General features: G+C 40.8%; 1 protein-coding gene across 2 annotated transcripts; it reads left to right on the top strand.

Moving 5' to 3' along the window:
* The first annotated feature begins 227 nt into the window (after positions 1-227).
* Positions 228-14,702, top strand: LOC103172216 (transcription elongation factor A protein 1). 2 transcript variants are annotated; one of them, XM_042341926.1, is made up of 10 exons: positions 228-251; positions 3,408-3,470; positions 5,755-5,860; positions 7,312-7,408; positions 8,760-8,890; positions 10,928-10,984; positions 12,044-12,198; positions 13,010-13,156; positions 13,575-13,646; positions 14,191-14,702. In XM_042341926.1, the coding sequence occupies exons 2-10, from the start codon at positions 3,450-3,452 to the stop codon at positions 14,197-14,199; spliced, it is 795 nt and encodes a 264-aa protein (XP_042197860.1). In that variant the 5' UTR covers positions 228-251; positions 3,408-3,449; the 3' UTR covers positions 14,200-14,702. The 2 variants fall into 2 exon arrangements, with proteins under 2 accessions (XP_042197860.1, XP_007883209.1); XM_007885018.2 differs by lacking the exon at positions 228-251 and adding an exon at positions 1,060-1,146.
* Positions 14,703-14,998: the final 296 nt, after the last annotated feature.

Here is a 14,998-nt window from a genome sequence, read left to right as displayed (position 1 = left end):
TATTATTATTGTAATTGCTCGGTGAGTCCGCGTTTAACAGCCAATAAAAAACATAAAGGGATCAAATCTCTGGTGGAGGAGGCAAACTCGGGCCCCCACCCCACCCCACCCCACCTCCCGACAAGAAACAACCGCCTGAGCTGCAGGTGGACCGTTTTCCAGAAGGTTCCAGACACTTCTTTCTGGAGGGGAGACCTCCTCTCCTGGATGTCGTGTGGGAGGGGGCGGGGAGGTGGTCGAACAAAGCCTCGGTAAGCTGAGCAGGTTTGGTCGATAAAATACAAGGAGTTTAGGTGAAAACATCACAAAGCGGGGGGGGGAGGGAGGGAGGGCGCTTTTTTTTTGGTGGGAAATTGCCTTTTGTTTCGGTCTCCATCGCCGACTCCGACAAAACCGACAAGTCACGGATGGCGGCTCCCGCCGCCTCAGTCCCGGCGCCAGCGCCGAACGCATGCATGCCGGGAGTTGTAGTTGACGCCTCAAAGGCATCGGTTCAGCAATGCGGAGCGCAGGAACTCTAACTCCCAGCAACGCAGGCGGCTCCCCAGCCTAACGCATGCCGGGAGTTGCAGTTGGCGCCGAAAGAGGAGGCACTCTAATGCCCGGCAGCGCGTGTGTGGCTGCACCTGTCGTCGCGGGCGCCTTGACTGCCTGTCAGTCTGTCTGTCTGCCTGCCTGCAGCGCGCGAGGCATGCCGGGAGTTGCAGTCCCCTCGGGGTTAATGGGCCGCCGACCCGCTTTGCCGGGGCCAGTCCAGGGCTGGAGGGACTGACTACAACTCCCAGCGACGCTTGCGACGGCCCGGCTGGCTGGAGTGGTGGAGAGTCGGGCTGGCGCTTGCGAATGGCTGCGGCTGATGCGCGCTCGGACTGCGGGGGGAGAACGGCAGTTGGTTGGATGGTGGGAGGGAGGGTAAAAAAAGAAGAGGGGAGCGTCCTTCTCGGCTGCGGCACCAGCGGCGACCCTTTTCTCTCATTGTTTTAGTGTTTTCCTGGTACCGTTTTCTTTCAACTTTTTTTTCTCTCTGCCTGAGGAGGAGGAGGAGGAGGGCTGAGGGGGGGGGGGGGGCGGGAGGAAATGGGAAAGTTAGACGAGATCGTCCGCATTGCCAAAAAGATGGATAAGATGGTGTCAAAGAAAAACACGGTGGGTAGAGGTGCCGAGGCGGGCGGACGGACGGACGGACGGGCGGGTTGGTGGGCGGGCGGGCGGTTTGTTGTCATGATGGTGATGATGATGGTGGTGATGATGATGGTGGTGATGGTGGCTGAGGGAAAGCGGCCTGAAGGCTGTCAGGATTGTTGTTGGTTGGGTCTGGGTGGGGGTTTGGGGGGGATGGGGGGAAAATAGTCAGGCCCTGACAACCAGCCCCCCCACACACACCCCACCCCACCCCCACCCCACACACCCCACATACACGTACATACACACGGAAACAAATAAGAGGATGAATCAGAATGGACTGCAGATTATTTCAGACGAATAATCGATTTTTTTAAAAAAATCAAACCCGAGGGAGTTCCAGCGGCAGCGGATGGCTCCAAAAACATCATTGTAAAAAGATGGCTTTTTGGGGAGGGGGCTATCGGGCACATGTTCAGTCAATTCACTTGGCAGCATATTCTGCGAAGCGCTTCGAGTCGTCTCGGAAGACGTGGTACGTACGGCGCTATATCAAACGTGAGGATGACCGTGCCTTCAGCTCCCATCTCGACTCTCTACCCCCTCCTTGCTCCCTCCCCTCACCCTGACCATTTCCCCCCAATGCTCGGGTCCTGACACAACTGTACAGCGCCTTGGGACGTCCTCCCGACGTGAAAGGCGCTCTATAAATGGAATCTTGTTGTTGTTGATGTTATTGTTTTCACCTTTAGTAGCACGATCGGTATGTGCCGGAATCTTTTTAATGTGCAGCATTACTGAGAGAGATTTTCGTTTCCTTTCCAATTCAGTCAGGTCCCATTGGAGACTCGTACTCTTGTGCAAATCCTTGGAGATTATGACCGATGCACAGGGGAATCACTGGGACTCCTTCGATCCTGTAATCTCGGATATATTTAACCCGTTCTGCAAGAACAGTAGATCATTTTGAACCCTGGAAACTATTCATCAACAATCCCCAATGTGCCTTTTTTTTACCCCCCTCAGAAACAACCATGGGCTGGTGTTTCCCCAGTGATTGCAAATTCTGATAATGCGTCACATAATAATTGTGGTCCTGATGCTAACAGGAGTGCTTTTAACGGGATAAAAACACAGCAAAGCTAAATTTTTAAGTCTTTCTAATTTTTTTAAAAAATCTGTGTTTACCTCTTGTTTTTAAAAAGAAAAAAACTAATTGAGGAAGCAATTTATAATAATAATAATAATAATCCTTGCATTTGATATAGCGTTTTTCACGTCTTCTAGACATCCCAAAGCGCTTCACAGAATATACTGTAAAGTGAATTGACTGTATATTTGTGGGCGAACGCGGCAGCCAATTGCGCACAGCAGTGTCCCACAAACAGTCGTAGATTGAAAATGACCAATTTATTATTATTTTTTGTTTTTGGAGAGATTATTATTAGGCTCTGTGTGGAGTAAGGAAACTTGCCCAAGGTTTCGCCCTCTGCCTGGAATTGAACTCAGGTTTCTCACTTGCAAAGCGAATGCTCTAACCACTGAGCTACAGGACTCCACGTGAGTCCTGTATAGTCCATGTTAAATGGATAGTTGGTTTAAAGATCTTTTCAATGGGGAGATACTATACAAATTTACATTTACCTGTATATAGGCTTTTCACATCGGGAGATTAAACTCCAAACTCCCACTGAAAGAATGTTGTATCTTTGGTCAAGAGATTAATATAAAGATAACTGAATTAGTATTGATGGATATTGCATATTCATTTGAATGTTGAGAAATTGGATATGTTGCAATTGCTTAAGTATAGCAAACATGATTTTTCTAACAGAAATGTTTTGCAATACATGGATGTACATATAATATGCCTTGTAAATAATTTTCTGTGGGTTGGAGAATTAAACCTTAGGAGAGCAAACATACAGTGTTGGTACCTTACCTGTCTCCAGATTGCTGAATCATGTATGTTCATTTGCCTGTTCCATGTAATCCTCTGATGCATCAGAAAATAGACTTGCAAAGATATTATAAAGCACTTGTTACAGAAAATGTTTGTATTGCATCTCTTTCAATTGTTACTGGGCATTTGTCCTTAGTGAGTCATTTTTCCAGATATAGCAGTTTTTTGATTTTTAATTACCATTTAAATTTTACAAGATTTGTTTTGTTTAGAACTACAGTATTGTTAGTTGAAACAAGTACTGTTGTTCAAACAGAAAATGCCTCCTCAAAATCTCACTTAAATTTAGAGAGTTTTTTCAACTGTTTTTTTTATTCTGCAGAATGGTGCTGTCGATTTATTGAAGGAACTCAAAGGCATACCTATGACTTTGGATTTACTGCAGGTAAATCTAGACTACATATTGAAGAAAATATTTTAATCCAGTATGACTGAAACAGGTTTTACACTCCCCCCTCCCCACCAAAAAAAGTAATGGAATTGATATTTCATCTGAAACAAATTGCAGCGTTGCTTTACAATGTTTCACTGTAAAATTCTGTACTGAACACTAATAAAGTTTCCTGAATGTTCCAACTTCCATACTAGTGTCTTAAGTCAGAAGCGGGGATGTCTCAGTTTTGTGATATGTAGTTATTTGTTTTATCTACCAACAATAGAGATGCACCAAGGGGATAAGGACAGGGAGCAATTTAGGGAAATATTCATTAGTAGAGAATTGGTACTAGGGAACCTGTTAGGACTAAAAAGTGACAAATCCCCTGGTCCGGATGGCTTGTATCCCAGGGTTTTAAAGAGGTAGCTTATGAGATAGTGGAGGCCTTATGTCTGATCTTCCAAAATTCCTTGGATTCTGGAACAGTCCCCATGGATTGGAAGATCGCAAATGTCACACCACTATTTAAAAAAGGTGGAAAGGAAAAGATGGGGAACTATAGGCCAGTTAGTCTCACATCAGTGATAGGAAAAATTTTAGAATTATTGATTAAGGGTGTGGTAGTGCGGTATTTAGGGGAGAAAGGGAAGTCATGTTTGACAAATCTCATAAGTTTTTTGAGGATATTTCCAGTAAACTAGATAAGGGTGAATCAGTGGATGTAGTCTATTTGGACTTCCAGAAGGCATTCGATAAGGTGCCGCATAAAAGATAAGGGCCCATGGAATTGGGAGGAGCATATTAACGTGGATTGGGGAATGGTTAACGGGTAAGAAACAAAGAGTAGGGATAAACGGGTCCTTTTCAGATTGGCGGGATGTGACTAGTAGAGTACCACAAGGATCAGTCCTTGGGCCTCAGCTATTTACCATCTACATCAACGATCTAGATGAGGACATCGAAGTTAATATATCTAAATTCGCGGATGACACAAAACTAGGAGGAAGTGTCAACACAGAGGACGACATAAAAAAATGCAGCGAGACATAGATAGGTTAGGTGATTGGGCAGGTAGGTGGCAGATGAAGTATAATGTAGGGATGTGCAAAGTCATCCACCTAGGTAGCAAAAACAGTAGAGCGGGTTATTTTTTAGAAGGGGAGAGATTGGAATGTATTAGCGTCCAGGGGGACTTGGGTGTCCTTGTACACCAATCACAGAAAGTTAGTCTGCAGGTGCAGCAGCAATTAGGAAGGCAAACGGTATGTTAGCATTCATTATGAAAAGATTAGAGTATAAGAGTAGGGCAGTCTTGCTGCAACTGTATAGAGCCCTGGTGAGACTGCACCTGGAATACTGTGCATTTTTGGTCTCCTTATTTGAGGAAGGATGTACTTGCCTTGGAGTGAGTGCAGCGTAGATTTATTAGGTTAGTACCAGGGATGAAGGCATGAGTTACGAGGATAGGCTGACCAATTTGGGCCTATATTCTCTAGAATATAGAAGAATTAGAGGGGATCTTATAGAAACCTATAACCTATAAGATCATCAAAGGGCATGATAGAGTAGAGAGTGGGAGATTGTTTCCCCTGGTTGGAGAAACTAAAACCGGGGGTCACAACCTTAAAATCAGAGGGCAGCCCTTTCGCAATGAGTTGAGGAAGAGCTTCTTCACTCAAATGGTGGTGAATGTATGGAACTCACTACCCCAAAGGACTGTTGATGCTCAGTCCTTGAACATATTCAAGACTGAGATAGATTTCTTATTGCAAAAGGGATTAAGGGATATGGGGTTTAGGCAGGGTCAGGTTATTAGCTGGAGTTAGATTAGAAGATCAGCAATGATTGAATGGCAGGGCAGGCTCGAAGGGCCGAATGGCCTACTCCTGCTCCTACATGTTATGTTATGTAACTTCTATTATCTAAAATAAAAATAATTGTAATTTTATATTACAGTCTCTTTGTAAAGTATTAAGGTAGATTGCAGTCAGACAGAAAATTGATGTCCTATAATTATTATTATTATTATTTTGTTAATGTATTCGATTTGTACTGTGTAAATCAACATCATGACTGCTGTTCAGGAGAGTTGACAATGTTATATAGGCAATCGGATTCTTGGTTGATGGGCTTCGTTTGAAAACTAATAGCTTGAAGATAATAAAGCCTATCTGACTGCAGTGGATCATTGCTGGTACCCTTTGAAAAATGCTAGCTTAAATAGTTAGTGTTGCTATCAAGTACTGTGGAAAGATTTCTGCTTTTTAATATCTACTCCCAATTCTCTTTGCAGTCCACACGTATTGGTATGTCTGTAAATGCTGTTAGAAAACAAAGCACAGATGAAGACATCACAACGCTTGCCAAGTCGCTCATTAAATCATGGAAAAAGTTGCTAGGTAATATTGTCTTTTTAATGCATCTTTGTTGTATTTTGACAAGTTCGGAGCAGAAGTAACAGCCATTAGTTGCTGCATAATCCTGTCATTGTGGACTAGTCTGAGACTGTATGAGCTTTAAATGCGTTTCGAACCATGGTTTCCTAAGTTTAGACATATGATTTGTTGATGAACCTTTCAAACAATGAGAGGTTTGGAGTAGAGAGGTTTGGATCTCATCTTCCAGAAAACCATCTTCTGGTTGCCAATTCTTTCCTAATCACTTAAATGATGTCTTCTCAGTTTATATTATAGCTCAATGACCCAAACTTTTTCTTTGATTGATTCTATATGTCCTCTCTTCAATGTCATTAAATCTTAATAACCACAATTCCCAATGTAGTCAGATATCTGGTCCATAGAGTCTTATTTCCCGTGACTGTAAACCAGCACAAGTCCCTGAGGTAAAGAGAGAATGTAATCTCGTGTTTAGAGATTCCACCTATGTAGAGAGAGAATGCATTGCACACTGCTTTCAAAGTTGGATCCATTTGTTGTTTTTTTCATTCTGTGGGAAGGCATGGAGTGTCCTTGAGCTGATTTCTGACACTGTCGGGCTGCAACAGCTGTGAGGTGGTTTTCATGGATAGAGAGCGGGTGAGGGAAACCTTGCTTCCAAAAATGACTTCTTGAAACTCTCCAGACCATTCCCGGTGGCAGGCCTCAGCAAACTCAGGTGACAAAGTTTAAAATGCAGTCCTCGCATCATTTTCACTACCACTCAGCCAGTAGATCATGGGAGATGGCCAAATCTGCTGAAGGAGATGGAGGTGAAAACAAAGTTGTGCATATTCTGTGAAGCGTTTTAGACATCTCGATGATGTCGTAAGGCGCTATATCAAATGCAAGGATTATTATAAACATGGAATAACTTGTTATAAAAGTTGTACATGACCTTGAAAATATGTTGCAATTTTTTCAAAAGGATCTAATGATCCATAAATAACAAAATATTTTGTTCCAAAAAAAATCAACACAAACCCAAAATATCTCTTGCCTGAGAATTTCAGATCTGAAAAATCCCATTGAAGTGGTAAACATGTTGGCTGTTTCATCTGCACTGATCTGCCCCTCACAAACCTTTATTCCTTGAAAGCCGTTATCGTAAATCGATGAGGCACCACAAATCCAAAATGAGGTGGGTTTGTTTTGGAGCGTGGCAAAGTAATGTCACACATGTATTCTGCTGATGAACAGTTTGAACGAGCGTGTAATTGCTTGGGTAACGCAACTTTTGTGTTACAGGAGTACTTTAAGTAGAAGTTGGTGGGGGGTGGTCCTGTGATATCCTGGGCCCTGGTTGTGTGGAATTCTCCCTATTTGCAGTGACGGCTGAACTCCACATCACTGGGCGGAACGTAGGTCTCGGCATTTGTTTGAAAGTCATGATCTTTGAAATGAATGTTTTTCAGATGGCCCAGCGGGAGATAAAGATTCAGAAGATAAGAAAAAGGAATCTTCAACTGAGTCCTCTTCCTCACAAAATAGCCCAGAACCAACAGAGCAAAGGTTGTTCGGGGCATCGGTTTAACCCTCCCTGCGCACTGTTTGTTCACTAAATCACATCTGCTCTGATCATTTCTGCTGCTCTTCAGACTATTCTCAGTTTCTCCAAGTTCTCCCAGGCCTCTTTCTCTACCCCTGGTAGAGGAATCCACAACGAGGACAATAAATCTTAAAATTAGAAAGATTAGAAGTGAGATCAGAGACTATTCTTCACATCTAGGCTTGTGAACACACTGCTCCAGAAGGCCATAGAGGCCGGATCATTTGGGATGTTTAAAAAGGAGAGATTTACTTGAGAAGAAAGAATCTTAAAGGGTCTGGAGAAAGGTGTTGAAATGGAAATAAAATATCGGCCATGATCTAATAAACTGGTGGAACAAGTTTGGTGGATTGTACATTGAATACATGATTTGCAGTCTGGCAATTAAAATAAAGTCCAAGTGCCCCCCATTCACAGGAACAATTAGACAATTCAGCCTCTTAAGCCTACTCCAGCATTCCATTAGATCATGGCTGATCTGTACCTCAAATCCAAATACTTGCGTTTGTCCCATATCGTTTGATACCCTGACCTAACAAAACTATCCACTTCAGTCTTGAAAATTTGAATGGATCCAGCATCCACAGCCTTTTCATTCAATATGCTATTCTCTACTTCAATGCATATTCTATTTATACAGTATAATATATAATAATAGAATAGAATAATATTATTAATTAGTATTACTATATCATATATACCCATATATATATGAAAAGCTTACACTGTACATAACAATGTAAAGTTAGTCTATATACAATCAGAGGCCTGAAATATTCACGCTATTAGCCGTAATACCATTGTGTTAAAAATGTAAGATTTGGAATATTCTTGAAATTGAAAGTTGCAGTTTTCAATGTGAGGTTCTCCTACGTGGAGTCCTGTAGCTCAGTGATTAGAGCACTCGCTTTGCAAGCGAGAGACCTGAGTTCAATTCCAGGCAGAGGACAAAACCTTGGGCAAGTTTCCTTACTCCACACAGAGCCTAATAATAATCCCTCCAAAACCAAAAACAATAATAAAATTGGTCATTTTCAATCTACGATTGTTTGTGGGACATTGCTGTGCGCAATTGGCTGCCGCGTTCACCCACAAATATACAGTCAATTCACTTTACAATGTGTTCTGTGAAGCGCTTTGGGATGTCCTCCCGACGTGAAAAGCGCTATATCAAATGCAAGGATTATTATTATTATGTGTGTAACTGTGGAAGTGCATGGGGTCAGAAAGGGAATGGAGTCCTATAAAACCTGATCAAACAGCTTCATGGCTGCTGAAGGCGATTTTATACTGAACACAATCTTACTCTTACAGCTCAAGTAAAAAACGAGAACCAAGGACGCCTGTTACTCCAAAGATGACCACGTTTCCACCGATCCCCATTACAAGCGACAGTGTTCGAAATAAGTGCAGGGAATTGATAGTAGCTGCTCTGCAAACAGACAGTAAGTCCATTTGAACTGAAGGGAATTATCAGTGGCTTATGTGCAATTGTTTTTCTGGATCCTGGGCAATAAAGTGACTACAACAGTCTTTCATCGTTGGTAAACTCAAGCTACAAAGTACAGGAGAATTGGCTGGTAAGAATTCTCCCCAGGATTGTGTTACCTGGGCTCCTTCTTGTACCTCATGTGTGACTCTGCTGAAGTCAGCAACTCAGCAGCGTGGGGAAAATAATTCCCTTTGTATGGTTGCCTGAGACGCTAACCTGCATGAAGGGCGCTGTATATATATATATATATATATGCAAGTTGTTGTTGCCCTAAGAATATTGTACCAGGATTCAACATGTAAATTTTGTATTTAGTTAGAATTGTTTTGTCTATATCTCTAAAGAAGCTGTTTTATTTTACAGTCCGATCAGTGTGTGAGTTTAACAGGGTAACAAATATAACTGTTTCTAATAAATAAGTATCAGATGGCTCTGAATGGAGCACTCAATTGCCTTTATTTCAGCAGTTAATCCCAGCTGCGATGGTCTCTGCTCACATAGTGAAATCGCAAATGTTCGCATTGGAGAAAATTTTAAAATCAAATTAGCAGAATAGCTCAGTCAAACATGTAGTAATCTATTGGAGCGGGCACCAGAACGCCTGCTGTCTTTGTCTTGACCTAACCACGAGTTGTCACTTCACCTTTCATGAACTGTGCCAAGTTGAGGCAGAGATGCTCAGTTCTCCTCCATTTGCTCCACCTGGAAGTCAGCCTGGAAAAAAAATGCCACTTGTGGAGATTCCTGCACGTATCTAGTGTGTGTGTGTTGGCAAGGGGCGGGTGCATAATTTGATCATTCAATCCACGACTTTGTGAGACACTGCACAATTGGCTGTCGCATTTCGTCCACAAAACATAATCAATACACTTTACAGTATATTGTAGTGATTTGAGGTGTCTCAGTGATAAGGCTCTATATCAAATGCAAGGATTATTATTATGATAAAGAATCCCATATTATCCAGTAAGTACTTCCCTATTTTTCCTGACCCATTCTATTTCATTAAAAATCCACTATGAATGCAGGTTGTTCAGGTATCAAGAGCATCAAGTCTAAAAAAATAAACTACTGTGTTCCTATTAACCCTCATCTTCTTTTCTTAGGTTATAAGGAAAACAGGCCAGAACATATGTTTGTGATAATAGCCATGCTATAAGGAACAGTGACCTGAACCATATCAGGTCACCTTTGAAAGTACAATTTCCCCTTTTGTGCACAGAAAATCCTATTGGCAGTTTGGAACCAGAAAACGTTGATTGTATCATTTGAATTGAGGGGAATTAACAAAATGCATCGGTCTGATCATCGGAATTAAGATTGGCTGCTTTGAATTTACTTGTTATCCAACATCCAATGTGTGCACTAGTAATTTATTACCAGTTCAGTATTCCCCAAGCACACGTAAACGAAAACTTTAGGCCAGTAAAAGCACATTTCAGGAACTAGCATTCTGCTAGAATATTGGCACTAGTTCATTTTTGGAATATTGTCTACAGAAAATATAATTAGTAAATGGAAAAGTCACCATTCAGACTTCTGTAATCAGCCTCTTTGAGAAGATTGTTTGCAGGGTGATTTTACATTTAATTTAACCCAACAGGTTTCTTGGTGTGCAGAGTAAACACCTCCTCCTTGCTTATTTAAATGCCGAGAAATACTGGGATCTAGATAAAAAGGTACACATGTTATGGATGGTTCTTAATCAGATGGCATTGGTCCATAAAAGCTCCTACAAGATCAACCCATTGTTGGGTGGGAAAGTTGGGCGGTGGGGGGTCGTCATGTCAAAAACAGTGCATCCTAGTTGCTGATTCTAGTACAAGTCTTTCCTAGTATTTCAATATTAAATAGATCATTCAGTTTACTCGTGGAAAGACCAGCTAGCACTTGCCAATTCTTGTTTCTCATCCCGTTTGTATGTTCATTGCTAATCTGTTCAAGATTGAAGTACAGATTATCCAACTTCTAACTTTACCTTTCTCTGCAGAGGACTATATTGCAATAGGTACAGACTGTGACCATTTGGCAGCACAGATTGAAGAAAATATCCTTTTAAGTGATTCATTAGATGAAATTTTACACCATACCCTAAAATCTGGTTGTTATGGGAGTTTGGTTATTAGGCATAGTGGGTTAAAATTCTGTTCATTTATTTCTGTGATTTAGTTCAGTCTTTAAATCCAGTTCAGGCTGATTGCACAAGAGTTTGGGGTAGATGTATTCCACCTGGGTCTAGATGTATTTATTTACAGGGCCTTTCAGCATGTCCAGAATTTGGCAACTTCTTAAATACATATTTAATTTTGAAGTCTTTGTTTGGAAGTTCTTTTAAGAACTAGAGACAGCATAGTTACAAAATTGAGACTGAATTCAACAATTTACCAAATTCCAGATGCTCTAAAATGTTAAGAAAATCTAGGCTGGGGTGCAATTTCTCCGTATTTGTCATGTGCATTGACCGGCAGATCAGAATTCCAGCACCATGAACTGGCAGTTCCCTTTAACAAGCTGTGGTTTCGAATCATAGAGTATTGCAGTACAGAAGGAGGCCATTCGACCCATTATGCATGTGCCGGCTGTTTTGAAGAGTTATTTTGCAACCAATAAAACTGACCATGTTGGATACTTCCCTGCTAGATGTTAAGTCTGTTCAGTAAATGTGAATTTAAACAAGATTCTTTTGAATTGAGTGCTGTGAAACGTTTTAAGAATAAGTAATCGAAATGCGAGACTGCAAGTCTCATTGTTCTAGGTATTGAGGCCTTTCAGGAAATGTATACTTTCTACATGTCAAAACAAATAAATGTCGAGTGAAATTGCTGGGCGGTGGGGGGATAAATTTAGTATTGTATTACAAACTATTTCTAAAATAGATAACTACAAAAGCTTAGTCTAAATTTGGTGTCCTATTTTGAAACAGAAATTGGAATAAATCTGAATGAGATGCAATTGTTTATGTGAAATGAATTCTGACTCATATGGTTCCAATCTTGTTAGGAATTTGACAGGGAGCCAGTGGAATTAAACTGCAAATGAATGTGGGGGCTTGTAAGGCAGAGACATCTGGAGTTTGCTGGATACAGCTCCTTAATATAATGTATAAGCATATATCAAGAAATACCCAACACAGATATGAAATATAAAAACCGAGTCAGAAGCAGGATAGCCAACCTGAAAGACTCAAAGAACCCCAATTTAAGGAAGAACGTTCTCTGTGGAAATATTTCACCGGAACGGATTGCCAGCATGACCGCTGAGGTAAGGCTATTTTATTACATTGTCATACTTTTTTTTAAAAACTTTCCATAAAATGAAGACCCGTTCGAAATATCGTTAGAAAGCATTTAGTCAAATGTACCAAATTGTTTCTGCCGCAAGCCTGACTGAAAAGACATTGCAGCCCTCACCAGTGAGAATGGCACCAGTTGTAGAAAGTGTCTGAAAACTAAACAAAAACTACACTTAAAAGGATATGACCAGTAGGACAGTCTAGAATATTGGACTGCAGATGTCTGTGGACTTACCCCAGGAATTTAGGATTATGAATGCATCCTACCCCTCTGCTTTCAAAATCCATCTTAAACCCCATTTCTTTGTTTGCGCCTTTGCTCGTCTTCCTCCTACCCCCTCCCACCATCTTCCACTTTGCTCAGACTCCCACTCCGTCTCTGAAGCACTTTTAAAAATATTTTCTGATGTGAAAGGCACTAAATAAGTGCAAGTTGTTTAACATGTCCCTAAAGATATTGCATCTAGAGGTGTTACACAGTTACTCACCGCTAGGTGTTGCTGTGTCACTAACACTGGAGGAATTGTGCTCCTAACGGGTGTGAGTTGTGTGCACACCAGTGCTCTGACTAGATTTTGAGATTTTAGCGACCTGCAAATTGTGAATAATTTACTCAAAATATTTTCATCAGTGGTCATTACAATAATTAAAGAAATATGCAGCAAATATGTTTTGATGGAATTATTCTTTCACTTACCAGCTGGAATGAATTCCTCGTTTTCAACAGGGCTCTGAAATTAGTAATGGATTCCATTTTAGTTTTGATTTCTTTTTATAAAGGAAATGGCTAGCGACGAACTAAAAGAGATTCGGAAAGCCTTGACAAATGAAGCGATTCGAGAACATCAGATGGCAAAGACCGGAGGAACTGAAACTGACCTCTTCAGCTGTGGAAAGTGCAAGAAGAAGAACTGTACTTATACCCAGGTAACACCTGACTGAGCTACTCAAAAGAAATAGTGGAAATAGGGGCAACAATGTTAATCCAGCCTAATTTATTACAGTATGAAGCATGCTGTACACGTGAAACTGCATTGAAAGTCCCTATCTGTTTTGTGATCTCCAAAGATCATTTTTAAATCAAGCAGTGGCCAGTTTCATGAGGTACTAGATGGCACCTGTAGAATTATATTTCAGCATAGGGTGACCCTGTTATTAATCACTTCACTAGAGCGTGGCTTTGCTTATAAACACTAGGACTCCAGTGGGCCTGTGATTACTGGATACATATACGATAAGGTATACGTTCACCCTGTCCCACCAGAAGCCATGTCAGCAGCAACTTAACGAAAAAAGCCAAGTCAATGTGAATAGTTTTCCTTTATTTGCTTTCTCTCCTCTCCAGGTTCAGACACGAAGCGCTGATGAACCTATGACTACATTTGTTGTTTGCAATGAATGTGGCAACCGATGGAAGGTACGTTTACACATTTACACAAGCAATTCATTCCAGATTGAAGAGGTTTTTGGAGATCCCTTGAGGGATGGATAACTGCACGCTTCACTATGATGTAATGCAAGCTGCACAGATTAGCAATGTCCTTGGTCTGTGCTGAATGACACAATCTCAGCTGGAGGTGATAGTGGTAATGGTAGATATGCTACAAGCAGCCTTCATGACCCTTGGTTATATAAGGGAGAAAGTTAGCCAGGTTTAGTTGTCTCCGGTGGAAAGCGCGTACGCCAGACAAGGATAGAATTGCATTAATCGACCAACACTAGGTGACTGGTAACAGAGTCCTGCTGTTTACAGTGAAGCAGTACCTCGGTGAGAATCTGCATCTCAGCCAAACTCTTTACAAAAACAATTAAAAACTACAGGAAAAGGGAATATTTTGGTGAACGTAAACTGATACTTTGAGGACATTTTATTTCCGTGATGTACCGAGTTTTGCTTATTTTACTTAGCGCGGTTCATGGCAAATATTTAAAGCCTATTTTAAAATTTCCATCTTTTTCAGTTCTGTTAAATAAACTCAGAAAACCACGGTTGGAGACGCAGGACCAGTACGATGTTTTTAAATTATAAAGGATCATGTATATTAAATCTGTTTTGTTATAAGATGGTTGTGTAAGTAAATATTCCTTGATGCAAGCATACGCATTTAAATACTCTGCTAATCTTTTACACATTTTAATGGAGTTTTGGCTATGATCAATGTGCTGTAAGGGAAATTGTGGTTCACTTTCATCCATTTTGAGCATTCTTTATATAATTTAGTTTTCAATAATAAAATGTCATTGCCAGTATGGGCTGAAACTGTCCACAGATTTCTTTTACATTCAAACCCACTGCTGTGTGGGTTGTTTAATTTTGCCAAAATGCTTTTTTTTGTGCATTGTAAAAAAAAATTGTAGCTTTTTTCTATTAAATCTGTTATGGACCAGTATAAAAATTGCATACAAACCAGCTGGATGGTTCTCACTCCTTGTAGTTGTAAAGACTAATAAATTATTAATTTTGTGCCTGAAATATTTGGTTTTGGGGGAAAACATGTTCTGGCATCACCTCCATCTGAATTGAGCATAATAATAATAATCCTTACATTTGATATAGCGCCTTATCATGTCGTTATTGAGACTTCTCAAAGCGCTTCACAGAATATACTGTAAAGTGAATTGACTATGTTTTGTGGACAAAACGTGGCAGCCAATTTGAATGAAATGAAGTAGCTTGAAATTAGCAATGCACAGAACAACTAGGAAGGTTACTAGGAAATCACAGATAAGGAATGTAATTTATAAGCGTGCAATTTTCAAATCGTACAG

This window comes from Callorhinchus milii, unplaced genomic scaffold (genome assembly GCF_018977255.1).
Source record: "Callorhinchus milii isolate IMCB2004 unplaced genomic scaffold, IMCB_Cmil_1.0 Scaffold18, whole genome shotgun sequence".
In the NCBI taxonomy this organism is placed as follows: domain Eukaryota; kingdom Metazoa; phylum Chordata; class Chondrichthyes; order Chimaeriformes; family Callorhinchidae; genus Callorhinchus; species Callorhinchus milii.
The sequence above is the reverse complement of the archived record's forward strand: the minus strand, read 5'-3'. Positions and strand labels throughout refer to the sequence as shown.